We start from the raw sequence: 27,033 nt of genomic DNA, 5'->3' as shown, positions 1-27,033 counted from the left end.
AGTCGGCAGCAGCTCAGCTTCCCAGAGGCCAGGGGCCCGTTCCAATCCTTGAACCTGCGGTTCAGGCTGGCCAACCTGTGGGGGGGGGGGCGGGAGCAGCAGTGAGGACGCTGCCCTTGACCCCACACAGACGCTGTGGGCTTCTAAGCAAGTGAAACCCCCTTCTGCCCTTCCCGAGGGCGGAGTGAACACGCCGGAGGGCGAGGCCCCGAGGCAGAGCCCGAGGAAGCCCTGGGCGGTCCCAGGGACCCCGGCTGTCAGCCCCCCGTGGCTACAAGGCTGCGCGCCCAGAGCCGCGTCCTCACAGCACTGAGGGGCCCATCTGGGGGAGCCATGCGTGACCCCCGCGTTTCCAGTGCAAGTGGAAGAGGTGTGAACGCCAGGACACCCCCGAGCTGAAGACCCCCGCCTGGCCTTTCAGGGGCCGGTCCCCAGGCTGGAGCACTTGACTCCGATACCTAAGTCTGAACCTGGAAATGAAGGAGGGAAAACAGCCGAGCCTGGGGAAGGGGCCTGTGTCTCAGAAAGAGCAGAGAGGTCCGCCCGCGCTCGACTTGGACTCTCGGGAATGAGCCGGTGAGAGGCAAGATGGTGAAGCGGGAGCGGGCCTTCCTGCCCCGGAGCCCCCAGCCCACCCTCCCGGCGCGGCGTGGAGACCTCCGCGGCAGGCAGCTCTCTGGGGTCCCCGCCGTGGGGTCGCTCGCACAGGCACGCCAGCCCCTGTCCCATGGAGCTTTTCACTCAGCAAGTCCTGCCCAACAGACAACTCAAAGGGCACAAAATCTGTTGTCCCAGCAGAAGTCCCTGCAGAGAGGGACTTGTGGGCTCAGGGCGCCGAGAAAGCCCGGAAGTGTCCGCAAACAGAGGCATTGGCTGTTGGCCTTGGAGAGGGTCACGTCCGTCCACAGGCAGGGAGGGGCTTGCAGGACAATCTTGGAGAACCTTCCCCACACCCGCAACATAAGTGCAGCTCGCTGGAACCTTCCAGCCCTGGCCCACGGAGTGCACGAGGGCCGTCCTCCTCCAGAGACGGGCACCAGACCGCCATCTGGGACAGGCAGGGGCCACATTCAGGCCAGCGGGCCCCGTGCTGCCGTATTCGTGTGTTCCTCTGGGTCACCACTCCCATGGGGACTCGGGACTCCAGGAAACAGTGGCGGGACCGTGGTGAGCAGAAGTGGAGAGAAGCCAGGCAGCCACAGTGTGTGGGTCACCCACCCGGTGGCCACAGGGAGGTGCCATCCAGGCTGCATCTGGGGAAAAGGGCGAGGGGAATGTCCTGGACAGAGGGGGCCTGACCCCCCACCGCGTTCCAGAAGGTCCACGCCCACAAACCAGTCCCTTTCAGGGCAGCAGGGACCTGGTATCCATTCTCCAGGCCCACAGCAGAAACCCCATTCCTAACAGGCAAGAGACGGTCGGCTTCTCAAAAGGGCTGCCTTCGTGGGCAGCTAATCGTCGGATCCCACAGAGGGTCCCGTGAGACCCCAGCCCTCTACCGGCCCCCGGGTCACGGAGTTGCTGTGGGCCAAGCCCCTCACACAGACAGGCTGCCTACCTCCGAGATGAAGCCTTCAAAGGTCGGGGGGCAGGCGAGGACAGGCACCTCATCTGCGTCTGCCCCTGAAATTGTGGCCATAGTCCCAAACCCCTGTGGCCATCTGGGACAACAGGCCCACTGGAAGCCAGCCCCAGGAGGTGTGGACACAGCGACGGAAGACACACAGCCACAGGCACACGTGGCGTCAACGCGTGTCATTACACACACGGGCCCGGCCTGGGTGTCCAAGGCTGGACCCCCCCCAAAGCCTGACTTCTCTTCCTTCACACCCTACGCAGTCTCATGCTCTAGTCCTACCTGCTGGTCGCAGCCTTGTCCTCGCCCGGCTCCGAGCTTCTCCCCGCCCTGGGCCTTCGGCGGGATAGCCGCGCCGCCTGGCTGGCCCTGCGGGCTCCGATGCCCGGAGCTTGGGGCCACTTCGCGGCCGGGGAGCGTGTTTGGTCCCCCCCGTAGGCTGGGAACAGCAGCCCTCCCCTCGGCGCCACTTGACCCCGCCACACGCCTGTCCTGCCCCTGCCCACTGAGCCCTTCGGCCCCTTTGAGCTCCCCCACGGGGCTCCCTCGGGGCGGTGGGGCGGGTCCAGATCCCACGGCCCGGCGGGAACTAGCCACCGCGTGCCGCAGAATCATCCGAGGCGGGAGTGGGCGCGGGCACATGGGCCACGGGGACAAAGCCGGCCTGTCAAACAGGAAGGGACGTCATTTTGTCACAGCCTTTTCTCGCCCGTGGAGCAGGGAAAGGACCCCCCCCCCGCACTGTACGACAAGCTCGCACACACTCATGCTCTAGACGCACCAACATCGACCGCCGCAAATGAACAGCCTCGCTCACCAGCACTCCCCCAGCTCACCAGGCACCCAAAGCTCTACCCTGGCTGTGGGGAGGGGGTGCTGGCCACAGCGCGGACCCCAAGTCCCCGCTCCCCGCCCTGCCCTTGGGTCTCCCACTGGAACATTTTTTATAGACTCGAGACCATCATCAAAACAAGATTCAAAATTCAGTCTTGCTTTTGGCAGGGAGTCCCCAGGGCAGCCCGGGGGCCAAAGATAAACAGGAGGCACATGGCGGGGATCAGCCCCGTGTCCACACCCGCCTCCTCTCCCGCTGGGCTGGTTCGCGGGACCAGGAGGGCCGGTAGCAGACAGGTGGGGTCATGGGCACCCACCCAGGATACTGGGCGTCTGGCTCGGTGCTCCCCGGCATTCGTCTGCACACTCGTCCCCACGCCCCCCACGAACAGAAGAGGAGAGGGAGGCTCACGGTGGGGCGGGGCTCCCCCGGCTCGCACAGCAGGGACTGACCCCCGGTTCTCTGGCTACTGTGCCAGACCCAGGAGCAGGAGAGGCAGGGGTCACAGCCATGCCCTGAGGAGGGGCCGACAGCCTCACTTGGCCTTTCTCTGTTCCCTATTGTGCCCAAAGCGGGATACACCTGATGGAGGAGGTTGGCTGAAACCCCCAGAAGGTGCTCAATTATGTCCCCCAGTGGGCATGCAGCCGGACCTCCGCTGGGGCTCTGCTGGGGCCTGGCCCTCAGGACTGATTCCCTGAGTCACGGAGAAGGATGCTGTGTCCTCTGCGCAACCCCCGTCGGTGTGCTCTTCTGTCCCTCTCTCGGCTGAGGGAGGGAGGCTTCTGCCCACCCTGGGACCCCCAGCCCTGACCGGACACTCTGTCCTCACCTCTCGGAAGGCAGGAGGCCGGAGGCCGGTCCCAGGCTGGGCTTGCTGTTCCCTGCGACCCGGACCCACCCACCCCAACATGAGCCGCGCCAGCCTGCGCGGGACCCCACACCTCTCTCCTCAGGAAGTGCGACCCTCCCCGGCTGCTCCGGTCGACACCTCCGGGTCAGAACTGGCTCACGGGGCCACCGGGCGGCAGGACGGGGACCTGCGTTTCCAGCCAAGCACACGGTCTGTGCAAATAAAAGCAGGGGCCCGTCTAGGAAGGAGCTGGGAAATCAGAGGTGACCGCGCTGCCTGCACCGGCCCTGCGGGCGGACGAGGGAAGGCGGCTCCGCGGCGGGACTCTCCCAAGGACCCTCGGCCCGGCCTTGCAGAGCCCCAGCGGCCAGCAGCCGGCCGGGGAGCGAGGACGCCCGTTTCACTCCGCGTGCACGCTCCTGTAGGAGGCCCCGGGGAGCAAACACGCGAGCACACACGCACACGCCTCTACACACTTGTATACACACGCACACGCATGCACGTTACACACATGTTCACACGGGCACACGAACACTCACGCTCGTGCACACGCAAGCCGCTTGCTCTTGGCAACTCTGGGCCAGACAGCTCAGGAGCAGCCTGCCAGACCCCGGGCTCGTCCAGCCCCGTCCCCAGGCCGGCCTGTGACCCTTTCGCAATGTCCTACCCACCCAAAGTCCACACGGTCCTGACCTGGGGCATCTGGCTGCCCCCGCAGGAAAACCTCCCACGGGGAATGGTGATGTTTACAAAACAGGTCAATACTTTCCCCGCAGGTGTGGGTCCTTCCGTGTGAGCGGCGCGCGGGGTCCTGTGCGGGCCTTGGGCCGGGCCGTGGGACCCATGCGGCATGGGCGGGAGTCTGCAGCTCCCAGCACCACAGCCTGGACACACGTGAGCACTGGCTTCAGGACGCCGGGGGAGCAGCAGAGACACCCCCATTCCTTCCTTCCTCCTGTACGGTGCGTGGCTGGGGCGCACCCCAGAGGCCTTCCCTTCCCCGAGGGAGGGAAAGCCAGGCGGCAGGAGGAGGAGAGCACCGAGCCACCCTGTGTGCTCTGGGGGCCCCACTCGGCCCCCGCCCCCCGTACCTGGCACATGGTATCTCGGTAAGCTGTGCTCTTTGAGGACCCCTGGTACCGACCCGAACGTCCCATCCTCAGAAGTGCATGTCTTCCTTTGTCAGGCCCGAGGCAGGGACCCTGGGGGGCAGGAGGACGCCCAGGACCCTGGGTTTGACCCTGGGCTTGACTGTCACCAACCCCCTCCACCCCCTTCCCGATGCCTTTTTTTTTTTTTTTGTAAAATTGTCACACAGAAATGAAGGGAACAGAGAGAGACAGCACATGGTAAAAGAATTTTTAAGTAACAAAACTTGGGCTTATCCACAAGCTCAAATGTTTCCACTTTAAAAAACGAAACACCTTTTCCTCCTCGTTGGGAAGAGCCCAAGGGGATCCCAGGGCAGATGATGCTGTTCTTACTTCAGCCACCAGGTGGCAGTCAAGACCAGCGCATCGCGGCTCCGCCGGCCCAGGCGCTCGGGAGGGGAGGGGGGCTTCCCCCAAGGTCCCCGGTGGAGGAAGGGGTGCAGGCGAAAGGGACAGTGTCCGCTGCAGAGGTGACCACAGACTGCCTACGCCGTGCTCAGCCTCACAACAATGCACAGGAATAGGCACGATGCCTGCAGAAGCTGAGGCCCAGAACGGACAAGGGCATGGTCTATGGTCCCAGCCCCTCGGGGACAGAGCCTGGGCTGGAACTCTCATTTCCCGACTCACTCGGACTCATCCCGCAGATGCCCAGGGGTCACCTGGCTTTCTTCACAGCCCCCAGGGTGGTCGTGCCCCCGTGAGGACCCCCACGCCGCGGCAAACCTGCCTGAGGGGGATTTGAGCTCCGCTTGCCTGAGCATTTGCAGCTGCCTGAGGCTCAGCAGCGCTGGACAGCAGAGTCCAGGGCTCATCAGGTTCCTGCCCTCCAGCGGGAAGGCCCTGGGAACTTCCTGGGGTCCCCTGGGGGCTGCCCTAGACAAAGGCCACAGGGTTTGGCCCAGGATGTGGCTGGGAGGCCCAGCTGCCTCCCCGCCCTCTTGCCTTCCAGCCGTCCACCCGCCAACCCCTGTCCCTGGGCCCACTCCCATTAGGCCCCTCCTGACTCGTGCCCGGCCCAGCCAAGGGACACCCCATCCTCTGCCTGGGAAGCCGCGTTAGCAGGAGCCTCGGAGGAGCCCGTCCCACACCAGCCAGGCCAAGAGCAGGAGGAACAGCAGGACCAGAGCCGCAGCCAGGGTCACAGAGGGCACCAGGTCCGAGTCCTCGGGACCAGGGATGACGTCGCCAAGGGCAGGGTGGAGGGCAGCGGGGACGCCGGCCGGCTGGGCGTCAGAGACCTTCTCCCCTGGGGGCTCCGGCCGGCCCATCTGTGGGAACGAGGACATGAGGGATTCTCTCCGACCCCTGCCCCTTGGGAGGCCCTCCAGGCACAGGAGGACCCAGGGCCAGGGGGTGCCCCATAGGTGACCTTGGCCAGTGACTCCCCAAGACCCCATTGTCTCCTCTGCAGAAGGGAAGGGGAGGACAGGGCCCGGAGGAGCCAGCAGGGGTGGGGCCTGGCATTCCCTCCCACCCCCGTACCTCCCCTCCTGAGAGGACTGGGGCTGGAGAGTCAGGCTCAGCGCCACAGCCCCCCTCTGAGACCTTTGTCCTTGTGCCCGGGGGTCCAGAATGCAGCTCAGCCAGTTTCTTGGGCACGTGGAAGCTGGCAGACTGGTCTGGAGGGACCTCTGTCAAGGTGCAGGAAGAGCTCCATCAAGGACCACGCGCCGCCCTGTGCCAGAGGGCAGCCGGGAGGGGGCACCAGGTTCCATCCATCCTGCGGCTCAGAGAAGGCAGGGTTCTCAAGAAGTCCCAGAGATTGGCAGAGGTTGTCCTGGTCCCCAGGGTCCTCCTCTATATGGGCCAGACTGGGCACCAGGTCCTCTGCTAACCAAGCCCGGGATGGAGATGGTGCAGGAGCCCGGGGGCCGGGGGTAGTCTTCCCCTAGCACCTCCCAACCCCGGGGGCTCTGCGGGAATCTACCTTTGGACCAGGGTGGTCTCCCGTGCACGGAGCTGCGGTGTTCCCCAGGGCAGGCCCAGACCAGTGGCAGCTTGAAATCACCTAGGGGCCCTTCCTGTCAAGAACCCACGCTGCTTGGGGCCTCCCTCGGGGAGGGATTGGAGCTTGAGGGCGGGGAAACCAGTCCCTGGTGTGGGTGTGTCCAGGCCAGAGATGGGCTGCAGATCCAGGTGCACGGATGCCCAGACCAGTGCTTTCCTCTGCTTCTGAGCCCAGACTTCACGGGGAGAGAAGCTAATGGAGAGGGGAAAGCTCTGAATTCAGATCGACCAGGGGCCTCCTGGCCCGGCTGTGTTCATCTGCCGGGCCAGGCACCGATGGGCAGGGAAGAGGAGGGCCCCACGCTGCTCCAGAGCCAGGGTCCCCGAGCAGCCCATCTGCGATAGACCCACGTGTCAGGAGAGAAAGACCCATGGGGGGGCAGTGGTTAACAGAGGCCCGAAGACTAGACAAACATCCTTGCGGAAGGAAATCATCCTTTAAGGACACAGATGATCACTGATCTTAAAAGCAAACGTGTGAGATCGCCTTCATGCCCATGAAGGCAATGGCTGAGCAAACCCCGTTACATCTCAGTGGATAAAACATGGTGACACGTCTTGTTCCGAGTCAGCCGGAGGAGGCACCATTTATTGGCTCTGCCTGGATCCAAAGCCCAGGTCCTTCACAGCAGGAAAACGCTGACATGTGCTGTAAGTGGTCTCACACTAGTGCACACACGCACACGACGGGAAAATACGCAGGACGGACCACGGAGCAAGGGCGCCCAGAGCACCAGACGGGTGATGGATGTGGCTTTCCCAAGCCTTTCTCCATTGTTCTACTAGTTGTACTTTCGTAGCAGAAGGGAATTACAGGATTCCTTTTAAAAACAATTTACTGGGGGCAGCTGGGTGACTCCGGCTGGGCGACCCACTCTTGACTTTGGCTCGGTCTGATCTCAGGGCTGTGGGACCGAGTCCTGTACTCAGCATGGCGTCTGCTTGGGATTCTCCCTTTGCTTCTGTCCCACCCTTGCTCTGGCACCCACTCCCTCTCTTTCTCTCTCAGATAAACGCAGTCTCTTTTAGAATTAAACAATATTAAAAAAAAAAAAAGATATAGTTTCAATAGCTAAAATTTGGAAATGACCCAAATGCTCAACAACAGAGGATCAGTTATGAAAACCCACACGTGACACATCCATGCAGAACAGGGTGTGAGCCCGCCGGTCTCTGGGAAGGTCCGCGGGCAGGGCGGGCACTCGCCGCACTACACGTTACTGTTCCGGGGTGAGCCTCCAGGAAACGTTCAGTTTCCACTTTTCTTATTTTTTAATTTTATCTTCTTGCTGGGATGAGTCTCAACAAGCCCAACTTATTTCTGCAACCAAACAGGACCAGAAATGGAGAAAATGCAGATCTGTGCCACTGGGACCACCGCCACACCCCAGCCCTCACCCCGCAGGGCCAGGGCCGTGATGCGGGATGCGGGATGCTGCCACGCGCACTCCTCAGCCTGATTTCGCCTCACCCCCGGAGGCGAGGGGGCAGGGCCGGCGGTGACTGGGGCAGCCATGTAGCCATGTAGCTGGGAGGGAGTCCAGAAAGCAGAGCTCATGGCCTTCTTTCGGAGGGAGACACGTGTTTCCCGTGTGACCTTGGGGAGTCGCTTGGCCTCTCTGGCCCTGTTTCCTCCAGTCTGTAGGGGCTGGGCCTGGGGTGGGCCGCAGTCCGAGGTCGAGTGCTGGTATCCCGCTGGACCCCGACACGGGCTGGCCAGACGTGAGCCCGCAGGGGGGTTCCCATCCGAAGGGCCAGTCCAGGGGTCTCCAGTGACCCATGAGCTGCAGGGCACGCCCGTTTAAAACCTGGCCCCGCCCGGTGGTCGCCGCCTCAAGAAAGCCCCGCGGGGCAGGCACCCTGTCCGTCCCCCTCCCGGCAGCCCGTGTCCCTGGCAAGACTGTCCGCGCTCCGCCCCCGGGCCCGCGCCCCGGGAAAGCCCCGCCGAGCCCCGCACCCAGCCCCGGACCCACACCCCAGGAAAGCCCCGCACCCTCTTCCCCAGCCCTTGCCCCCGGAAAGCCGGGCCGAGCCCCGCACCCTAACCAGAGCCCCGCCCTCAGGCCCGCGCCCCGGGAAAGCCCCGCCGAGCCCCGCACGCCGCCCGCCCCCGCCCCTGCGCCGCGCCCGCATCCGAGCATCCGCACGGCTCGCCGCGGTCCCATTGGTCGGCGCCGGCGCCGCAGGGCCGCCTCGCAGCCAATCGCGGCCGAGGGGCGGGGCTCCAGCCCCAGCCGGATGCTCCGAGCGGCGGCGGCCCCGAGCGTCTCCCGGGCCGAGCTGCCCTCCAGCGCCCGGGCCCGCGGCGCCCGCACGGAGCCAGCGAACGGGGGCGGCCATGCAGGAGCCGCTGCTGGGGGCCGAGGGCCCGGACTATGACACCTTCCCCGAGAAGGCGTCCCCGTCGCCGGGGGAGAGGACGCGGGGCGGGTGAGAGGCGCGGGGCGGGGGGCTGCGGGCGGGGCCGGCTTCCGCCCGGGGCCTGCTCTGACCTTCCGCCGCTGTCCCGCGAGGGCCCGTCTGCCCCCCGCCCCGGACCCCCTGGTCCTGTGTGCGGAGCCGCTCGCCGCCCGGCGCAGGTCCAGCCCCGACCGGCGCAGAGGGGGAGGGAAGCCCCGAGAGGGCAAGGGGCGCGCTTGCCTAAGGTCACGGCGCGCTGTGGGGGCTGCGGGGGCTGCGGGGGCTGCGCGGGCGAGGTCCTGGCGGGAGAGCGGCGCTCCTTCGCCCGCGTCTCGGCCTCGGGGCGGGGGGCCTCGGGGGCCGCCCTGGGGATTCTGCCAGCGAGCGGACACTCAGGCTCCAGGAGCCCTCGGCCGAGCCCGGGGTCCGCGCGGCCGTCCGGGGCTGAGCCGGCAGCCCCTGGGCCCAGGACCCCGTAGCCTTTCGGCCGCGGGGGGAGGAGGAACTCTGGGACCTCATCGCTCTGCCCGCCCCCACCCACCAGGACCCCACAGAACAGGAGGGTGTTCCTGGCCACCTTTGCCGCGGTGCTGGGCAATTTCAGCTTCGGGTACGCCCTGGTCTACACGTCCCCTGTCATCCCGGCCCTGGAGCACTCCTTGGACCCGGACCTGATCCTGACCAAAACCCAGGCATCCTGGTTTGGGGTAAGAGCCATGCTCGGAGCTGGAGACGGGCAGAGCGGGGTGAGTGGGGACCCACTAGGCTCGGGTCCCCCTGTAGGGCCCTGGCCTTCCTCCTCGCCCATCCTGGCCAAGTTGTGGAAGGAGCAGTGGGTGAGCTAGGCCAGAGGATTGCTCTGAAACAGGAGGAAGTAGTCGCTAAGGAAGGAGACAGCAGAGAGGTGGCCCACCAGGTCTCCCCCTGCCCCAGACCTCCCACACCCACCCCCTGCCGGGCTGCCACAACAGAGGGGTACCTCCCTGGATGGTGGGAGGCAGAGGCATCAGATGCCAATGGGAAGAGGCACTGGCTGGGGCAAGGGGGCCCCCAGGACTGAATGTGGGCACGTGGGAGGGAAGAGCAGGGCCCTGAGAGCCCCGGGATGCTGGAAGGACCATCTCGGTAGCTTCCAATTAACAATCACAACAGAGCAGCCAAGACAATACCTAGTGTGTGCTGAGCACTCGGCGTGTGCCAGGAGTGTGCTACTGGGCCCCGTCCACGAGAGCAGGTTGGCTCCAGGGCCATCCTTATAAGGGGGCTCTTCCTGGTGTCTCCATAAAGAAACTGAGGCTTGGGTAGGCTGAGCAACGTGCCCAAGTCAGTGGCTGGATCCTACTCACTACACTGACAGGAATCCAAGAACCCCCAAATCTGAAAATGCTGGAGGCTTTGGGTCACAGGATTCTCCCATCTGCCATGATAGTATTAGACATTTAAACGTTCGGCTGAGCTGAACCACTTTGGACAAGTGGCCCCACCTACTCCCCAGAACAGGACTCCCCATGGTGGCATTGCTAACAAATGGTTGTGCGTGTGATGTTTGCACACCTCTGGGGACAGGAGGCTCACTACCTCACGATCAGCCTGGAAAAGCGGCTGCCCCTAGGCTCCAATGGGGGGTTGGAGTGTTGGATGCCCACACATGTCTGCCTTGCTCCCCTTTCCTACAGTCCATATTCACCTTGGGTGCAGCGGCTGGAGGCCTCAGCGCCATGGTCCTCAACGACCTCCTGGGCCGGAAGCTCAGCATCATGTTCTCAGCTGTGCCGTCGGCAGCCGGCTACGCGCTCATGGCAGGTGCCCGTGGCTTCTGGATGCTGCTGCTGGGGAGGACGCTGACAGGCTTTGCTGGGGGCCTCACAGCTGCCTGCATCCCGGTAAGGCCAGGACTGCCCACCCCTGCCCCTTCACTGCCTCAGCACTGTGCTGAGCACGGCTGCTGCAGTCTCCCGGCCACCCCCGGCCCCCGACCCCCCGGGCAGTGGGGATATGTTTGCCAGGAAACCTCAGCTTCCCTGCAGCAGGATAGCTAATCTGTCCCCACATGCCCAGCCGACCTCACGCTGGACCCCTTCAAGTTCCTACCCCATTTCCCGATACTCAGACACATTGCTCAACTGAAGAAAATCTGTGTTGAGCAACGGGGGAAGGGGAAGTCTCTCCCTCCCCAGGACTCCTCCCACAGCTGCACACACACCCTGTCAGGGGCCAGGCCAGCAGGCGGCCGGGGGCCCCGGGAGGAGCTGAGTCTGGGGGCCCGTGGGCCTCCCACACCCCCGTCACCAGCTCCCTATTTCAGAGGTGACCTTTTGCCCACTGGACCGTTAGGGAAATGGCCTGAGTCACAGTCAGGACAAAGTCCCACCAGAAGACCCCACTTGTCACTTCCCAAGGTTCACTGGGGCCACCTCTCCCATCCTAGCCAAGCCTGGGAGCCTGATCTCACCAACGGCGTGGGCTGGGCCCACCTGTCTTGCAGGTGTACGTGTCTGAGATCGCTACCCCAGGTGTTCGTGGGGCTCTGGGGGCCACACCCCAGCTCATGGCCGTGTTCGGATCTCTGTCCCTCTATGCCCTTGGCAAGTATCATCCAAAAGAGCACTGAGCACCTCCTGTATGCAGGCGGCGGGTGACCGGGTTGGAAAGGCAGTGAATACACCCCAAACCAAGCCCCGTGCTGGGGGATAAGAGACTGGCTTAGCACCCCCCATCCCCCTGTGCTGTGTCCCTCCAGGCAATGCCCAGCCTCTCTGTGGGCACGGGGGAGGTCCAGAGAGAAAAGAGATCGGAGCCCATCTGTTTGAGATGGGGTGGGGGTTTAGGGTAGAAACCTGGGGCCTTGCTTGCTAAGGCTGCCCCCCGCATCACCCTGCCATGGGCCTTGAGACCCTCCAAGGACCACCTTCTATGTGCTGGGCCCTGTGCTAGGGGCCAAGCAATCCCTGGGGTCCCTCCTGGTCTAGATCACAAAGGCCTGGGGCAACCAAGGTAGGCTTCCTATGGGAGGCGGCCCCGGGGCTAGCCCTTGAGAGCAGATGGGGTTGCTCCGAGGCCTCGGCAGGAGGGGACTCTGTCCGGCATGGACCACAGCTCCTCACCCTGTCCTCACCCCCAGGCCTCCTGCTGCCGTGGCGCTGGCTGGCCGTGGCAGGGGAAGGGCCGGTGCTCGTCATGGTCCTGCTGCTCAGCTTCATGCCCAACTCCCCTCGCTTCCTGCTCTCACGGGGCAGGGACGCGGAGGCGCTGCGGGCGCTGGCCTGGCTCCGCGGGACCGACACGGACATCCGCTGGGAGTTCGAGCAGATCCAGGACAACGTCCGCAGACAGGTGTGGGAGGGTGGGCCTCGGCTGCTTCTTCCCGGGGAACAGGAATAAGAGCCCCCCTCCAAGCGCTGCGGGGAGGGGAGAGATTGTGGTTCCCGACCCAGAGCCGGTGCTCCTCGCTGCGGATGCCTGGGCACGCAGAGATCCTGGCACGCGCAAGTCTGCCTTGACCCACCCACTCATCCAAGAGCCTGGGGTTCGGGCGGGGGTCCCCCAGCCTGTGCGTGGCCTGGACTGCCTCTGGGCACAGAGTCTTTCCTGGGGAAAGGGAGGAGGGAGTCTCCCACCCAGCCGAAGGCAGGGTGGTGCCTGCTGGAGGGGCTGGCCCAGTGCCCCCAGCCCAGTGGCAGCCTCCTGTTTCTAGAGCACCCACATGTCGTGGGCCGAGGCCCGGAGCCCCCACATGTACCGACCCGTCCTCATCGCCTTGCTCATGCGCTTCCTGCAGCAGCTGATGGGCGTCACTCCCATCCTGGTCTATCTGCAGCCCATCTTCGAAAGCACCGCCGTCCTGCTGGTGAGAGCCCGGCCCCGGCACCCAGGAGGCCGTTCCCTACGGCCGCGGGTCAGGGGTGCATGCACTGTGCCGAGCCCGCCAGGGTCTCCTGGCGGGGTTTGTGCCACACCCCCATTCTCAGAATAATGTTTGTAAGTCACTTACGTCTTAAAATACCCGGGCTTCCAAAGGTACCTGTTTTCTAGAAGTGCTGAGTTCTGGGGGGTCATGGAGCCCAGCTTCAGAGCATCTGCCACTCGCCGAGGGAAGTCTCTTCTCTCTAGACCTCAGCTTCCGCCTCTGTGGAAGGGAGATAATGGGGTGTGCCTGCCTCGGCCGGCCCTGGGCTCCGAGGGAGAGGAGATTGAAAGATCAGTGACAGTGCAGTCCCACAGTCATTGCGGCGCTGGGATTCCATGCGGGCCCGGGCCTCGGGAGTGGGCATGGCAGCTGGGTCCTGGCCAAGGAGCCCTGCAGCCCAGGCTGGGTGACCGGAGGAAGTGCCCCGCAGCTCAGTGCTCCAGAGGAGCTGTAGCCTTGGCCTGGGACCTGAGTGCCCTGCGGCCCCTTGTTGGGGGATATGTGGGATGGGCAGGCTGGAGCCCCCCCAGCGCCCGTGGCTTCCTTCCTGCAGCCCCCAAAGGACGATGCGGCCATTGTGGGGGCCGTGAGGCTCTTCTCCGTGCTGATCGCCGCCGTCACCATGGACCTGGCTGGCCGCAAGGTTCTGCTGTTTGTCTCGGGTGAGCTCCTGCGTCCTCCTCCTGCAGCTCCTGGTCGTTGGCTGGCCCAGGCAGAGGGCACTGTGGCTGGGAGCTCCGGGGTGGAGGTGTGGGTTGTCACACCTACTCTGTGGGTCCTGCCCCCCGCCAGTGCCCAGCATGGGGCCCGGCACACACCAGCCACCCCAGGAAGGTCTGCAGGGCTCAGGGGAGCAAACAGTGGGTATGACCCGAGCTTGGACGTGCAGGCGGAGCTCACTTACTCTACGGGAAGTGTCCGGTCAAGGCCATGGTGGCGGCCTGGATGAGAACTGGCCCACCCAGGGCGCTCAGTGCTGAGGGGCTCTGCGGAGGAAGCACCTGGCTCAGAGGGTCCTGGCCCCCCGAGGGCCCCATGTCTGTCCACAGCCACCATCATGTTTGCAGCCAACCTGACGCTCGGGCTGTACGTCCACTTCGGTCCAAAGCCTCTGACTCCCAACAGCACTGTGGGCCTCGAGAGCATGCCCTTGGGGGACACAGAGCCGCCCCTGGCCACCTCGTCCAGCTACCTCACCCTCGTGCCCCTGGTGGCCACCATGCTGTTCATCACTGGTAGGTACCCAGGGACTCTGCGGGTCCAGGGCCCGGGATGGCCAGCCAGAGGGGGCCAGGCTGGTGCTCCGGTGGGCGGGGCGCTGGGGCGGGGCGGGGTCTCGGCAGCTCCGCGGAGGCGACAGAGGCCCCTGGTCCTCTGTGGGCAGGCTACGCCATGGGCTGGGGACCCATCACCTGGCTCCTCATGTCGGAGATCCTACCGCTGCAAGCCCGCGGCGTGGCCTCGGGGCTCTGCGTCCTCGTCAGTTGGCTCACCGCCTTCGCCCTCACCAAGTCCTTCCTGCTGGTGGTGGTGAGTACCGGGGTCGGGCTTCCCAGCCAAGTCCTCTGAGTGTCCCGCGGGTCCTCCCGGGCCAGGACGAGCGAGCCCAGAGGGCCTTATGTCCGGGGGGCAGTTTGGGTCTCCGGGCAGGGTCCCCGCTGGCAGGGTCCCCGCTGGCCGCCCCGCATCCTCCCCGCTGCTGGTCCAAACCCCCAGCAGGCCCGGAAGCCAACCAGATGTCATGCCCAGCGCCCAGAAGGGACAATCTGACCCGGGCGGCTGGGGCGGGGGCCTCCCCTGGTGTAGCCCGCTGGACAGGGCAGGGCTGGGGAGCCCATGGAGTGTGCACGGCAGCCACGGAGAGGTGCGGGTGGGCCGGGCAGGAGGACCTGTGTGGCGGCTGCGGAAACGCAGGCACTTGCTCCCCGCCAGGCTGGGGGGCCGGGCCTCCTGCTGGTGGGAGGGAGGCAGGTGCCTGAGCCCAGGCTGAGGCCAGAGCTCCCGGCAGGGCGGGCCATGCTAAAGCATTTGCGTCTGAACGGGAGGCAGTGAGGAGCCCCGCAAGGGCCCTGAGCAGGGGAATAAGGGGAAGGCCCCCAAGGCTGGCCAACACTAGGAGGGCCCCGGGAACCCCGTGTGACCAGATCGTCCCCTTCACACCCCCAGAACGCTTTTGGCCTGCACGTGCCTTTCTTCTTCTTTGCCGCTGTCTGTGTGGCCAGCCTGGTGTTCACCGGCTGCTGCGTGCCTGAGACCAAGGGCCGGTCGCTGGAGCAGATTGAGTCCTTCTTCCGCACCGGGAGGAGGTCCTTCCTGCACTAGGTCAGGGGCCCTGCCATGGTGGGGGCAAACCACTGGGCGTCTGCACTGGCCACGAGCCTGCACACCAAGCTGGGGAGGCAGCAGCCGTCCGCCGCCGGACGGAGCACAGGAGGACCGGACAGAAGCGCGGCAGGCCCCCGCCGTGCATGTTCTGGCTCCAGGCCGCAGCTCCCCTGTCCGGCCTGGGCCCCAACTCAGCAGCTGGCCACCTGCACGCCCATCGGCCAAGACCCGCTGGCAAGGGAGGCGGCCATGGGCCACAGGGCAGCCCACAGCCCGGGGACCAGGGACCAGGACAAGGCCCTGCTGGGTGACACGGGGCTGGGTTCCTTACTGCAGAGGACGCGGCCACGGAGGGCTGCACACAGGGACAGCGCCGTTTCGTTCGGATCTGCGTAATCATGGAGCAACTTGATGCCAGCGAGGAAGAGAGACCCGCCGCTCTGAAAGCTTGTGGGCGCTGCAGGGGGCATTCTGGACCTCCACAGGCCAGGGCCCAGGACCCAGCACTGACACTTCCTCCTGCCCCTACCCAATCTCTGGAAACGGGGCTTAAGGGCTCCCGTCCGCAAACTGTGTCCTCCTGTTGTTGTCACAGTCAGTCAGGCTCTTGGCCTGGGGAGTGACATGATGGGGTCTCCTGCAAATGGGGGAGCCCGCCCAGCAGCCAGGCTCAGCTAGTCCCAAACCCTCAGCCACAGTCGCTAGGGCCTACCGGCCCAGGCAGGGCCCCCTCCGTGGGCCGCAGGACGGCTCTGTCCCACAGGCTCCAGCCCTCCCCAGCTGTGTGCCCTGGGCAAGCCATGCTCCTCAGCTGAGAGGCTGTGCACAGGAGTGGGACAGGGCCAGCCACACGGTCAATAAAACGGCAGTTACTCCCAGGGCCTGTGGTCCCAGCCTGCGCGCTTACGGCCCCGGGGGAGAAGGGAAGAGGCAGACCGCACAAGCGAGGGTGCGCCTACACCAAGCTTTATTGCTCAAAACGCAAGCCGAACACTGCGAGAAGAAAGGACCCCAAGACGACAGAGTCCAGACCCGTGGAGGCGGGAACAGAACCGGGCGGTCTGGCCCCTGCCGCCACCCGGACGGATGTTCCTTGCGAGGCGGCTCCCCACACTGAGGGATGGGGTCACTGCTCCGAGACTGCTTCGCCGGGCTCGCTGGGAACCCCGGGCACGTGACAGGTCCGACCCGGCCGATGACTCGGGCTGGAGGGTCTGCGCCTGCCTCGAGAGCCCACTCGACCTGATGGGGTAGAGGTGCAGCCTTCCTGGACACAGCCAGCCTCTCCCCCTGCAGAAGGAAGCCCCGCCAGCGAGGCCTGTGCAGCGGGGTCAGGAGGGCTGGGCAGAAGTGACCCCCGCATCCCACTGCCTCGGTAAGAATGAGCCAAGAGGGGCAGGCAGGGCCCTTGCTCCTCTGGGGAGGTAGACAGGTCTTGTAGCACACGCAGAACACACGCACACGCACACCCCCGCCCGCCTGGAGAGTATAGAACCCAGAGCCCTTTGAACCCAGCGCTTGCTTGAGAAAGGTGGTCCCAGGGGACCCCTGAAGGCACGTGTCCCACCAGGCCGGCCAGCTGCCGTGCCCTGGGGCTCAGCCTGGTGGGCTCTCTGGAAGGCCGCTGAGGGCCGCTGCTGAGCAGAAGCCCTGTGACATGTCCCTCCCTCGGTCCAACACTGACAAGCACAGCGCCCCTCCCCCCCCCAGAGTGGAGCTGTCTCCGGGAAGCAAGGATTTGGACACAGCCCTAGGGCTGCTTTGAACAAAGCAGGGCTGGGGCGGAGCTCAGGCTGGGAGCCGGCACAGCTAGGGTCCTGGGAGAAGGAAGAGCAGAGCTAGACCTTTTCCACACCAACCCATCTGTGCCCACTGCCGCCCGGGCTTGGCCAGGCCCCATCGGACAGGCCTAGCGGCTGGGGGCTGGTCCCTTGAGCAGAGCCGTCCGCGGGCTGAGGCGGACACACGCAGGGGACACCGGAATGCTGGCGTGGAGGGAGGCCGGGGGCGATGGCGCACAGCCCAGGCAGGGCCGCCTCCTCGCACCGTCCGCACAGGCCTTGCTCCCGGGTGGTCCGGGTACAGCTCATGGTGGTGGAGGCAGCTCTGGTCTCTGCCCAGCTCTCAAAGGCAAGAAACTCCCCGAAGGCAGGGTCGGGGGGTAGGCCGGCAGCAATATTGGTGGGTTGAACTCAGCCCTATGAACTCGGTTGGGCCACGGCTGACGTGGCAGGACCACACCAGAAAGATGGACAAACAGACCCACAGGACAAAGGAGAGCCTACCCTCCTCACTTCCTCAGCACCAGGGCCTTGCGGGTTGGAGGGAGAACCTGGAGGCCCAGGCCAGAACCCAGAAGTATGCTGGACGGCTTGTGCAAGCTTCCGGGGAACCGGGGGAGGGAGCAGTCCCTGGCTGTCCAGCCACTGCCAAGGTGGCTGTTCTGGACACTCAGGAAGCATCTCGGGAGTGCTGTGGGCTCGCACGGAGAACAGAGAGGCGGGGAGGAACCTGGGCAGTGGTAGGTGCCTGAGCATGGGCCACGGCACCGCTGTCCCGATGACAGGTAGACAGAGGGGGCCCAGATGACTCAGCCTACAAGTTACTTTCTTGCCTGGAGAGCCAAGTGGAAGCTCACTCTGCCCAATGCCCGGGCCCAGGGTGACATGGCTCCCCGCTCGGCACAGGCCCAGCATCTGTGGGGGAAGCCCCACCCAAGCCTTCAGCAGGTTGCGGGGACTCCGCTGGCAGTGGGCGTCCGGAAATGCACACGGCAGCATGTTTCCAGCTGAGCCGAGCCGGCTGGGAGGAGCGGGACCAGGCAAGCCCCGCCCTGCCTCCAGCCCTGCGGCCTGGGTCACCGTGGAGGCTGCCCGCTGTCACCGCCAGTCTTCTTGCTGCGGGCGGAGGCCCAGGGCCGGGAGATACCAAGCTAGAGGGAGGAGAAGACAGAATAGGACTCCAGGTGTAGGGGGGCTGGAGGGAGCCAAAGGCTCCTCTTCCAGGATGTCCTCCAGGGTCAGTGCCCCAGGTCTCATCCCTGCAGGACATGTCCGCACTGAACCAGAGCGGCGAGCAGGGGGCTCACATTACAGCTCCCCCTCCAGGGTGTCCGTGAGCTTCTCCTCGTCCACCTGCTGCTTCTGCTGCTGGATCCTGGCATAGGAGATCGCATCGCCCCTGGGGAGAGAACACGTCAGCATCACAGAGGGGAGTGACCCCAGGCACACAGCCCTCCCTGCCACCACCAGATCCCTAGCCTGTGACCAAGGCACAACCTGCAGGGACACGCTACGGGGCTCTGCTTTCCCCAGAGACCCTGCTGCTCAGAGGACAGACACGTCCCCCTCTAAGTGTGACACAGGCTCTCCCGAGCCACAGACCTGCCATCCCTGCTGTCGGCTGAGGCGAGGCACAGCCAGGCCACCGGAAGCCCATGAACCCTCCCACTCTCATTTCCTAGAGCTGAACACCCTGGGGACGCTGATGAGCGTCGCTGACAACCTCTGTGCCTCAGTTTCTGCAAGGGGTAACAGGGGCCCCACTCGGACCATCCTCCCTGAGAGACTTCAGGAGGCGGGATGTCAGGATTCCTCCCGAGGGCCGGGAGAGGCACACGCACTTTTTGCCCAGAGCAGAGAGTCCATACAGCACGCCGGTGGCGAACGCAATGGCATTGCCCAGCAGCGTGGTCAGGGTCAGGCTGATGACGATGGGAATGATGGCCATCCTACGAGAAAGACAGAGGTCAAGGGGGTGCTCCTGCCCTGTGGCTGCCTCACCGCTTCCAGACCCCCTTCCCAGACACCAGGGCTGGGAAGGGTCCCTGGCAATGTCCCGACACCAGTTCATGGCCAGGCTTCGGAAAGCCCTTAGACACATGTGCATTTGTCTGCGGAATCCTGTGTACTTTCTGGGGAGAGGACGTAAGCCTTCGTCAGATCGTTCAAAAGGTCTGAGGTACCCAAAGGGCGAAACAGCACTGGGAGAGTCCGTCTCCCTTTCCAGAAAACAGGCCGACCAGAAAATCTCAGGTCAGTCCAGCCCCTAGTGGCTTCCGACTCGGCAAGTTCCCGAACTCCTCCCGTGGTAAGGACGCGATGCCCGGAACAGCGTCAGCACCAAACACACGGCCGCTCGCTGGACTGCGGTAAACCGGCCACATCCCCTGGGACGGAGCCCAAAGCTGCAAGCGCACAAGGCATGGGGTTTCCAGGTTGCCAGGTTCCCAGTGGGAGCAGCCCCAGCTCCGGCGGGTCCAGACCTCCGTCTGGCGCCACCTGGCGGCAGGTGTCCGCTCTGGCTCCAGCAGCCGCGGGGCTGAGTCAGGGGCCGGCTGGGATTCCCAGGCCAGGAAGACGCCGTGCCTGGAAGGCTCTCTGTCCTGGGCTTCCCTGGGCCGGGCCGTGCCCAGAGGCCTCCCCTGCCCAGGCGCACCCTGTATACAGAGAAGGTAAGACTGGGCGGCCCGCTGAATTCCACCTGACGCTTTCAGGAGGGACAAGTGATGGTGAGGTTTTACCGTGGTCATAAAACCCCGAAGTAACAGAAGAAAAGGAGAAATGACACATGCACGGAAAGACCGCGGGGACAATCTTCCGTCACGACGGAGGCAAACAGGCTGGAAGAACATCTACGAGAGTGTAGCGAAGCGCCGGGAGGCCTTCCCGCAGGAGGGGAGAGCTCTCTAAGTAGAGCGCTGGGAGGCCAATAGGTAAAAAAGCGAACTAGACCATTCCCAAAAAAGAAAACGCAGTCAGCAGAAACGTCTGAAAAAACATCTCACCTCCCCGACCACGGACACAGATGTAAAATGGTGCCCAGCCCCGGGAGGCCGGAGAGGGACAGAAACTCGGATCAGCTCTTCGGGAAGCAAGGTCGCCGCGTACTGAAGCCTCTCCGGTGACCATGACCTCTGACCTAGTAGGTGCCCGCTGCGAATACATCCCGAGAGGAGCGTCACAGGAAGGGTTCTGGCACGTTGCCGGCTGCCACGACGGGATCTGATTTGGACCCCGGTTTACCAATTAAGAAAAGCATGATGTGCGCAATGTGGTAAGCACTCCCGTCATTATAAGTAACATCATAAAGTCTTTGTGGTGACCCTGAAATGTTTACATCACGATACAAAGTGGAAAAAAAGCGGGACAAATTTACTTAGAACGGTTATAACCATGGCAGAAACAGGTTTAAAAAGCCGCCTGCAGAGTCGCAGACCAAAGCTGACCAAAAGGTTCCAAGTAGTGGGGCTCCAATATTTTCCAAATCATTTGTAGCGAACAGAGGTTACTGTTCGTGTTTTTAAAATACTCCTCTTAAAAATAAAGACTGAGGCAAAGGACATGACGGCAGGCAGCACGGAGACCCCGCATTCCTCTGTGGCGGAGACCAGGTTTCCCTAGAGCTAGGGCTCTAGCACGAATGAATGTGTGTCTGGTCTTGTCACAACCACTGGCCTCGGGGGCACCTGGGGGCTCAGTCAGTCAGGCCTCTGCCTTCATGACCCCAGGGTCCTGGGATCGAGTACCGAGTCAGGCTCTGTGCTCGGCGGGGAGCCTGCTTCTCCCTCTCCCTCTCCTGCCGCCCCTGCTTCTACACTCTCTCTCTCTCTCTCCGTCAAATAAGTAAATAAAATCTAAAAAAAAAAAAAAAAAAAAAAAACCACTGGCTTTAACAAAAGGAAGAAACCTCTAGAATAAACATCTCCGTTTTTCTTTCAAAGACAACCTAAATCCGAGTAACTGCTGGTGTTGCTCCCAGAAGCTGCCGAGGGCCTCCCATGCACCAGTTCTAGAAGCTTCTGTGTGGCAGGCACATCCTGAAATTAGTTCAGCCTCGTGACTCGTGACTCAAGTGGGCAAGGCTGCATACGAACATACGGACTCCGGTGTGAGAAGGCGGAAAGTCAAAGGAAAGCGTGTGGGAAGGTGACCGACCGCTTCTGTTCTACAACCTGCTCTCCCATCAGGGCACCCGAGGGGCTGCCCACAAACACATCCTGTGAACCTACCAGAATCTGGTTAACAACTCCCAAACGATGGGCCAACATCCCAGGCACCGCGCGCTTCTCTGACACAGCAAGCCGCAGGGCACCGGGCTCCCGCGTCTGCACCGCGGCGGTGGGCTCGCTCCCACCTCGCTGGGTGGCACTTCACGTCGGCCCTGACCCAAGGGCTCTGCACGACGCTCCCCCGGCCTCCTCCTCACCCACGGTACCCCCCACCGTGCGGGCCACCAGCCATCGCCTGCCCTTCGGGTCCTTGAGTTTTGAGAAACCGTGTCAGGGGCCCTGGGGGTTCAAGGTCCGCGCCGGCCCGGCCCTCCCCAGCCCCTCACCCGCAGTAGAAGACCGCCCTCTGCCAGGAGCGCAGCCGATCCGCCTTCTCAGCCAGCGTGTTCGCGAACTCCATGAACTGGCAGCAGAAGGGCGCCTCGCAGAGCAGCAGGATGAAGGCGTTCATGCTGGAGGGCAGGGAACGGGGGGCAGGCTGACAGGCCTGAGGGGACGGGGTTCCCCGATACCCAGCCCCCGAATGCCGCTCTTCCCGAGCCCCCCACGCCCCCCACTCAGGGCCTCTGCGGAGCCGCCGCTCGCACACCAGCCCCCCTCACCGAAGCCAGCACTCTGGAGGCAGGGTCCGGTCTTCCCTTCACCCTCTGTCCTTGAAGGAGACGAGACCCCCGCGTCACAGCGCCACCATAAGCATACAGTGAGCCCCTCCACGCTTAGCCCTGGGCAGAGAGCCAGCCGCCACTCGGCTTCTAGCGTCACCACCCCTGTCCCCCACATGGCCGTCAGCACGGAGAAAGCTGTCCCCAGCAGCGGCTTGTCCGCCAAGGACGGTGAGGAGCAGGTCCGTCAGGCCACAGTCACTGAGCACTGACCGTCGGCAAGCCCACCCAGGGCAGAGGAAGCTTGGCAAGCCCTGTGGTGCAGGGTTCTCTCCCCCTGCCCCCGCCATCCTGTGCTCCGGCCGGGTCGGCTAACCCGTGGGGAAAGACTGAGGTGTCTGCTCTGGTCTTCGAGTTCCCCGTGACTGGGGCACAGTCGCAGACACCGGGCACTCATTACCTACCTTCGACAGAAACTCCAGCTGCCGGTGCCCCAAGAGCCGGGACTCTGCACAACCCACACCAGCCCAGTCCCCCCGCCCCGCCTGGCCCCTCCCCAGCCTCCCCTCCCGCCCTTCCCCAGCCAGGCCGGCCAACCTCTGGACTCTGCCCACTGAAGCCTCAGGCCAGCACCTTGACCCCCACGTCCCCCATGCGTCTCTGGGTCCCACCCCAGCCAGCCTCCGCCCCGGCCTGAGCTCTCTGAGGGCAGGGCCCCATCGTGTCCACCTCCGTGCCCCTCCCCGCCAGGTCCCACCTGGGCACAGGCCACCCTTGGGGCACAGCCACCTTTCACATGCACTGGGTGGCTTAGATGTGGCCAAAGCTGCACTGGCCAGTGTCACCCCTGCCTTCCCCTCCCCCGGGATGGAGCTACCCTGGCAGGAGGGGGGCAGAGAATTCATCTAGGGTGCTCCGACCGCCAGATCCCGCGCCCGCTCTAACCCTGCCCTGCCCATGGCAGGCCTAGGGTAGTAGACGCGGAGCCGGCACGGTCTGGCTCAGTGGACGCTCAGAACACATTGGTGACCCCAGCCCTAAACCCAGTAGGTGCCTGGGTGGGTGTGCCCCTGGCCTGGCCTGGTGTGCCCCTGGCCTGGCCTGGCACCAGGAAAACGGAAGGTGGCAGGGTATAGAGGAGGTGAGGGCCTGCCCAGCGGCCAGAACCCACACGCCCCCCGCCCCACCAGCCACTCACATCATCCACACGCCGGCCGCGATGTTCAGAGGGCGGATGGTGACGCAGTTGAAGAGGCCTGAGATGGCGCAAGCTTGGAAGCGAGACAGGAGCAGGAATCAGCGGGAGGAAGGGACAGAGCCTGCTAGGAAGGACCCCCAGCAGACCCCTCGGACACCCGACGCTTGCTCCCCCCGACGGCACCTCCAAGTCTCCCCTGTGCCACCCGAGGCGAGTGAGACCAGCGGAACGGCTGGGCGTCCGGTGAGGCTGCAGCTCAGAGAGCTGGAGCAGCTGGCTCCAGGCCGCACAGCGAGGGTGTGGCTGGCTGGCTTGGAGGGCACCTCCCTCTCTGTCCTGTCCACGGCCAGGAGGGCCTCTGAACCCCAGTCCTACCCACGCCCACCACAAGGTACAGAGCATGGAGAGAGACAAGAGTCCGGAGGGCTTGGGCCAGGCAGGCGCCCCATTCGCCGGGCTGGCCACACAAGCAGCCCTTTGACGCAGGAAACGTGGCTTGGGTTTTGGCTGGGACAAGGGCTGCCTGTCTTGGAACAGAAATCGGGATCAGGCAGGCCTAGAAGACCGCGCCAGCTGTGACCGGCTCACCGGCTGTTCCCGACCCTTTTTTAGGCCTGTTTTCGCTCCTGCACACAAGACAGGCCACAGCCCGGCCCACCCACCCCTGCAACACCAGGTCCTGATGCCCAATGTGGAGCTTGGCCCTGCGCTCCCGACCACGTCCACGGACAGGGTGTGCCACAGCCGCCTCGTCCGCACACACCGCACACAGCAGCCGCCTTGGGCCCGCTTCTCCCGGAACTCCCCGGCGCCAACTGGGCACTTCCGGGGCCCTGGCTCCCAGCCAGGCATCTAGCCCAGGCCCTCGCTGGGGTGGGGCTGGACGCTGGGCCCTGAAGCAGCAATTGGCAACCAGTTGATTAAACTTGCAGCAGCTCCTGGGCACCTGATCCCCAGCTGGGCCTGGAATTCTCCTGTTGTTTTCTCTTGTGACCTATGCAGGCTGCGGGCAGTGGAGAAACCGGAGGAAGTGAGCCCGAACTGCAGAGGGGCTGCCCTGTGTGTCCCCAAGGTCTCCTGAAAGGACAGAGGTGCATTCTGCCTTCTAAAAAGGAGACATTCCCCTTGAACATAACACACAGGCTTTCAGGCAGCAAGACCCCCCACCAGAGCCGTGGACGGGAGTGGCCACAACACAGTACTGCTTCTGCCCTGCTCTCGGCTATGCCTGGGCTCCTCCGACAGCGGTCTACACCTGCGGCAGCCAGCAGTTCCCCTCCAGCTCCAACCCTTCCCCCGCCGTCCTACCAACAGCCAGCACTGGGCGAAAACCAGGTTTCAACCCAGACAGAAAGGCTCCAGCCAGGAGCCCCGTAACAATCAAGGCTGGAAGATGCTAAGTGAGGGAGGCGTCCTGGGCGGTCCTCTTTCCTCCCAGCCTACAGCCTCTACAGGACTGTCGGGGACCCTGCATAAATGCCCCTCTCAGGTCCCCACCAGCCAGGACGGCAACCCTACCCTGAAGTGACCAACCAGAAGCACAACCCTCATCTGAATTCCTGTTTCATTTCTGAGCCTTTTTTCTTAATATTTTATTTTTAAGTAACATCCACACCCAATGTGGGTCTTGAACTCACAACCCCAAGATCAAGAGTCGCACAAACCACCCACAGCGCAGGCCAGGCACCCCTCATCCCTAAAACTCTTGCGTGCTTTGTGTTGGGGGGGTGGAAGCTGTTTGGTGTCTGCATAACGACCCCCTCCCCTGCCATTTTAGGTGAAACTGACATCTCAAGGCAATGCCACTAGCTGCTCCTGGCTTCGTCTGTAGCCTCAACACCATGAAGTCCTGGGACAGCCCAGGGACTCCACTTGGAGACCCAGAACTGCAAGGGATACCAGGGCGTAACCAGGGAGTCGGCAGGGCTGCTGCCTCCCAGAGAGTGGGAAGGTGACGGCCCACGGGCCCCCCTCAGAACCTTGCTTTCTTCCCACTGGCCTCCAGCACCGGCTACGGCCCGCTCTGATCAGCAAGGAAAACAGCTAACCAAACGGGAGAGCATCTTAGCTAGAGCCTGACCTCCAGCCACCCGTCTCCCTCCAGAGTCAGAGTCAGAAACATGCGGGCTCCCCCAGCAGTGACCGGGGCTCAGAGGCCGGGCGGTTAGGGCCTCCGGATGAGGGCCTGCCCTGCCTGCACCGTGCACTCCCACCCCCCGCACTCCTGAACCTCCTTCCAGCATGCACCCACCCTGCAGGGCTGTGGGGCTCGAAGGGGACCCTGAAAGGTGTTCCTACTGGCAGACTCGATCAGGATGTGCCCTGCCCCAGCCCGCGGTGCCAGGCGGGCACTGGTTCCAGCCCGGGGAAGGTGCCCGCTCCTCCAGCAATCCCCAAAGCGAGGGCCGCAGGCAGGGGAGAGCAGAGCCCGCGGTCAACCACCGGACGCGCATCTGCGCTCGAAGACCCGCGCGGGATCTTTACTGCAGCAGTCTGCCTTCCCGCTCGCCTGTCGGGACCGGACGGGACGTGCGCCGGGGATGGCGCTGCGGGGGACGGGGGTGGGGGGCGGCTGAGGCCCAGCGGCCGCAGAGGGCACGCGCCGGCCTCCGGATGGACAGGGAGCACCCAGAGGAGAGGCCGCGTCCCCTCGGCTCAGCGCCTCCCTCGGGGACCGCTTGTGCCCTGGCACCATCCGCCCCACGTATCACCCCTCGCCCGAAGGGGAAGGCCGCGGCCGCCCCCGCCCAAGTCAACAGGTGAGGCTGCGTCCGGGCCGGGCTGGGCGGGCGCCCCGCGAGCCGCCCCTGGGAGGTCTCGGAGACCGCCCCCGGGGCAGAGGCCGCGGGTCCCCCGCTGCGACGCGGCCCGGGAGCGCACTTTCCCTCCCGAGACCTCCCCGGAGCCGCCCGGCCGCGGGCCGCCCGGCCGGTAACCATAGCAACCGCCCGGCGTCCTCCCCGCGCGCGCCCCCCACACCCCCCCCGCGGGGGCGCGCCAGAGGGGCGGGGCCGGACACGCATGCGCGGTGGGCGGCGGGGCCGGCCCCTCCCCCGGGCCGGGTACTCACAGACGGCCCCCAGCACCCCCGACAGGCGGCACAGCCAGCGGTACCACCACGTCATGCCCTCGTCCTGCGCGGGCGGCGCGGAGCTGACGGCCGCCGCCGCCGCCCCGCCCGAGCCGCTCATGGTCCCGCCGTCTGGCGTCGTCCGCCGCCCTCACAAAGGGCTCCGGAGCCGGCCGCGTCGGCCCGGCGCGCTGCCTTGTGGGAGAGGCGGCCGCTCATTAGCATAGGGGGCGGTGCTCGCAGGGCGGGGGCCAGGGGAGCCCGAGGGGCTCGCGCTCATTAGCATAGGGGGCGGGGTGTGGGCGGTCCGATCCTCCGGCGGGACTAGCACGGGGCGGGGCTTCGCAGAGAATGAGCAGGTGCGCCGGGTCGGGCCCATTCTCGAGTCCACACAGTCCCTTGTCCTCCTCCCTGGGCAGGAGAAGAGACCTCTGGGGGTGGCGCGGGGCTTGCTCAGGTCAAGAATGGGTCCGGACCCGCCCGCCGCCAGGAATCTCGGCAGCGCCGTAGGGTGGGTTTTCAAGCTGGACGGGACAGGGTAGGCAGAAAGCGCTCCTCGGACTGCACATTCCGTTTATTGGTACAGAGAGGCCTTTTCAGGGAGTCCAGTCCCTGCTTCCCAAGGCCCTGAAGGACACACTTAAGATTGGAGGGATCCAGACTGGAAAGCACTCAGAGACCAGAGTCAACCCTCGGGTTCGCCGGGCACCGAACAGGTGCTCATAAATGTCAGCCTCCTTCCTGTCTCTTCCAGGACCTGGAGGAGGCATCCCACTGCGTCCACAGGTCCCTAGAGAAATGTCCTTGGAGAGGAAGCTAGAGCGAGGCCCAGCCAGGCTCCTGCACCCTAGATTGGAGGGTCCAGTACCAGCCCCGCAGGCTGGCATGCGCCTCCAGGAAGCCCTGGCTAAACTCCATCTCAGCCTGGCTTCCCTCTGACTCCCAGTAGAGTGCCTGCTGCCCACGGAATGTCATCGTCTTCAGGCTGTGGGTGTCCCGGATCTGAGGGGAAAGGGCCAGCCACAATGACAACCAGCTCACAATCCTACACAGCATCATACACTCAGGGTCACATTTAACCTTCACACAACAGCCC

The 27,033-nt window shown here is 64.5% G+C and overlaps 4 protein-coding genes across 13 annotated transcripts in view; 1 reads left to right on the top strand and 3 right to left on the bottom strand.

The window, feature by feature from the left end:
- The first annotated feature begins 8,646 nt into the window (after positions 1-8,646).
- SLC2A6 (solute carrier family 2 member 6) lies at positions 8,647-15,937 on the top strand. Of its 2 annotated transcripts, none has more exons than XM_045082694.1 (10): positions 8,647-8,855; positions 9,370-9,532; positions 10,502-10,708; positions 11,311-11,410; positions 11,947-12,158; positions 12,520-12,672; positions 13,286-13,394; positions 13,782-13,967; positions 14,117-14,262; positions 15,394-15,937. In XM_045082694.1, exons 1-10 carry the CDS (start codon positions 8,764-8,766, stop codon positions 15,451-15,453), a joined length of 1,428 nt encoding a protein of 475 aa, XP_044938629.1. In that variant the 5' UTR covers positions 8,647-8,763; the 3' UTR covers positions 15,454-15,937. The 2 variants fall into 2 exon arrangements, with proteins under 2 accessions (XP_044938629.1, XP_044938628.1); XM_045082693.1 differs by having other exon boundaries at positions 8,648-8,855; positions 14,899-15,937.
- A 23-nt stretch (positions 15,938-15,960) lies between these two features.
- On the bottom strand, positions 15,961-17,837 carry LOC101693851. The gene is made up of 2 exons (XM_004757019.3): positions 17,343-17,837; positions 15,961-16,299 (listed from the first exon to the last, which is right to left on the bottom strand). Exons 1-2 carry the CDS (start codon positions 17,835-17,837, stop codon positions 15,961-15,963), a joined length of 834 nt encoding a protein of 277 aa, XP_004757076.1.
- On the bottom strand, positions 16,003-26,147 carry CACFD1 (calcium channel flower domain containing 1). Of its 2 annotated transcripts, XM_045082695.1 has the most exons (6): positions 23,814-25,112; positions 22,868-22,940; positions 21,394-21,519; positions 18,680-18,787; positions 18,146-18,237; positions 16,003-17,989 (listed from the first exon to the last, which is right to left on the bottom strand). In XM_045082695.1, exons 1-5 carry the CDS (start codon positions 23,998-24,000, stop codon positions 18,147-18,149), a joined length of 585 nt encoding a protein of 194 aa, XP_044938630.1. In that variant the 5' UTR covers positions 24,001-25,112; the 3' UTR covers positions 16,003-17,989; position 18,146. The 2 variants fall into 2 exon arrangements, with proteins under 2 accessions (XP_044938630.1, XP_044938631.1); XM_045082696.1 differs by lacking the exon at positions 23,814-25,112 and adding an exon at positions 25,938-26,147 and having other exon boundaries at positions 16,003-18,237.
- Positions 26,148-26,493: 346 nt separating this feature from the next.
- Positions 26,494-27,033, bottom strand: part of ADAMTS13 (ADAM metallopeptidase with thrombospondin type 1 motif 13) — a 28,484-nt gene continuing 27,944 nt past the window's right edge. For 7 of the 8 annotated variants that reach the window (XM_013058575.2, XM_013058574.2, XM_045082685.1 and 4 more), the window contains one exon: positions 26,494-26,939. In XM_013058575.2, coding sequence (XP_012914029.1) covers positions 26,857-26,939 — 83 coding nt within the window. In that variant the 3' untranslated portion in view covers positions 26,494-26,856. The remainder of the gene's footprint in view (positions 26,940-27,033) is intronic. The other variant, XR_006607475.1, reaches the window with a different exon arrangement.

Source organism: Mustela putorius, unplaced genomic scaffold (genome assembly GCF_011764305.1).
Source record: "Mustela putorius furo isolate JIRA1106 unplaced genomic scaffold, ASM1176430v1.1 tig00000596_pilon_pilon_pilon, whole genome shotgun sequence".
NCBI lineage: Eukaryota > Metazoa > Chordata > Mammalia > Carnivora > Mustelidae > Mustela > Mustela putorius.
Note: the sequence above shows the minus strand (reverse complement) of the source record. Positions and strands in the feature narration are given on the sequence as shown.

Coding starts and splice junctions, on each gene's coding strand:
- CACFD1 (XM_045082695.1), bottom strand. CDS start 24,000: ATGTTCAAGGGGAATGTCTCCTTTTTAGAAGGCAGAATGCACCTCTGT. Junction 22,941..23,813: donor CAGGCCCAGCTGGGGATCAG/GTGCCCAGGAGC, acceptor CTCGCTTCCAAG/CTTGCGCCATCTCAGGCCTC. Junction 18,238..18,679: donor CTCTCTGCTCTGGGCAAAAA/GTGCGTGTGCCT, acceptor TTCTCTCCCCAG/GGGCGATGCGATCTCCTATG.
- LOC101693851 (XM_004757019.3), bottom strand. CDS start 17,837: ATGCTGCCGTGTGCATTTCCGGACGCCCACTGCCAGCGGAGTCCCCGC. Junction 16,300..17,342: donor GTGCTGAGGAAGTGAGGAGG/GTAGGCTCTCCT, acceptor CTACCCCATCAG/GTCGAGTGGGCTCTCGAGGC.
- SLC2A6 (XM_045082693.1), top strand. CDS start 8,764: ATGCAGGAGCCGCTGCTGGGGGCCGAGGGCCCGGACTATGACACCTTC. Junction 9,533..10,501: donor CCCAGGCATCCTGGTTTGGG/GTAAGAGCCATG, acceptor CCTTTCCTACAG/TCCATATTCACCTTGGGTGC. Junction 10,709..11,310: donor TCACAGCTGCCTGCATCCCG/GTAAGGCCAGGA, acceptor CCTGTCTTGCAG/GTGTACGTGTCTGAGATCGC.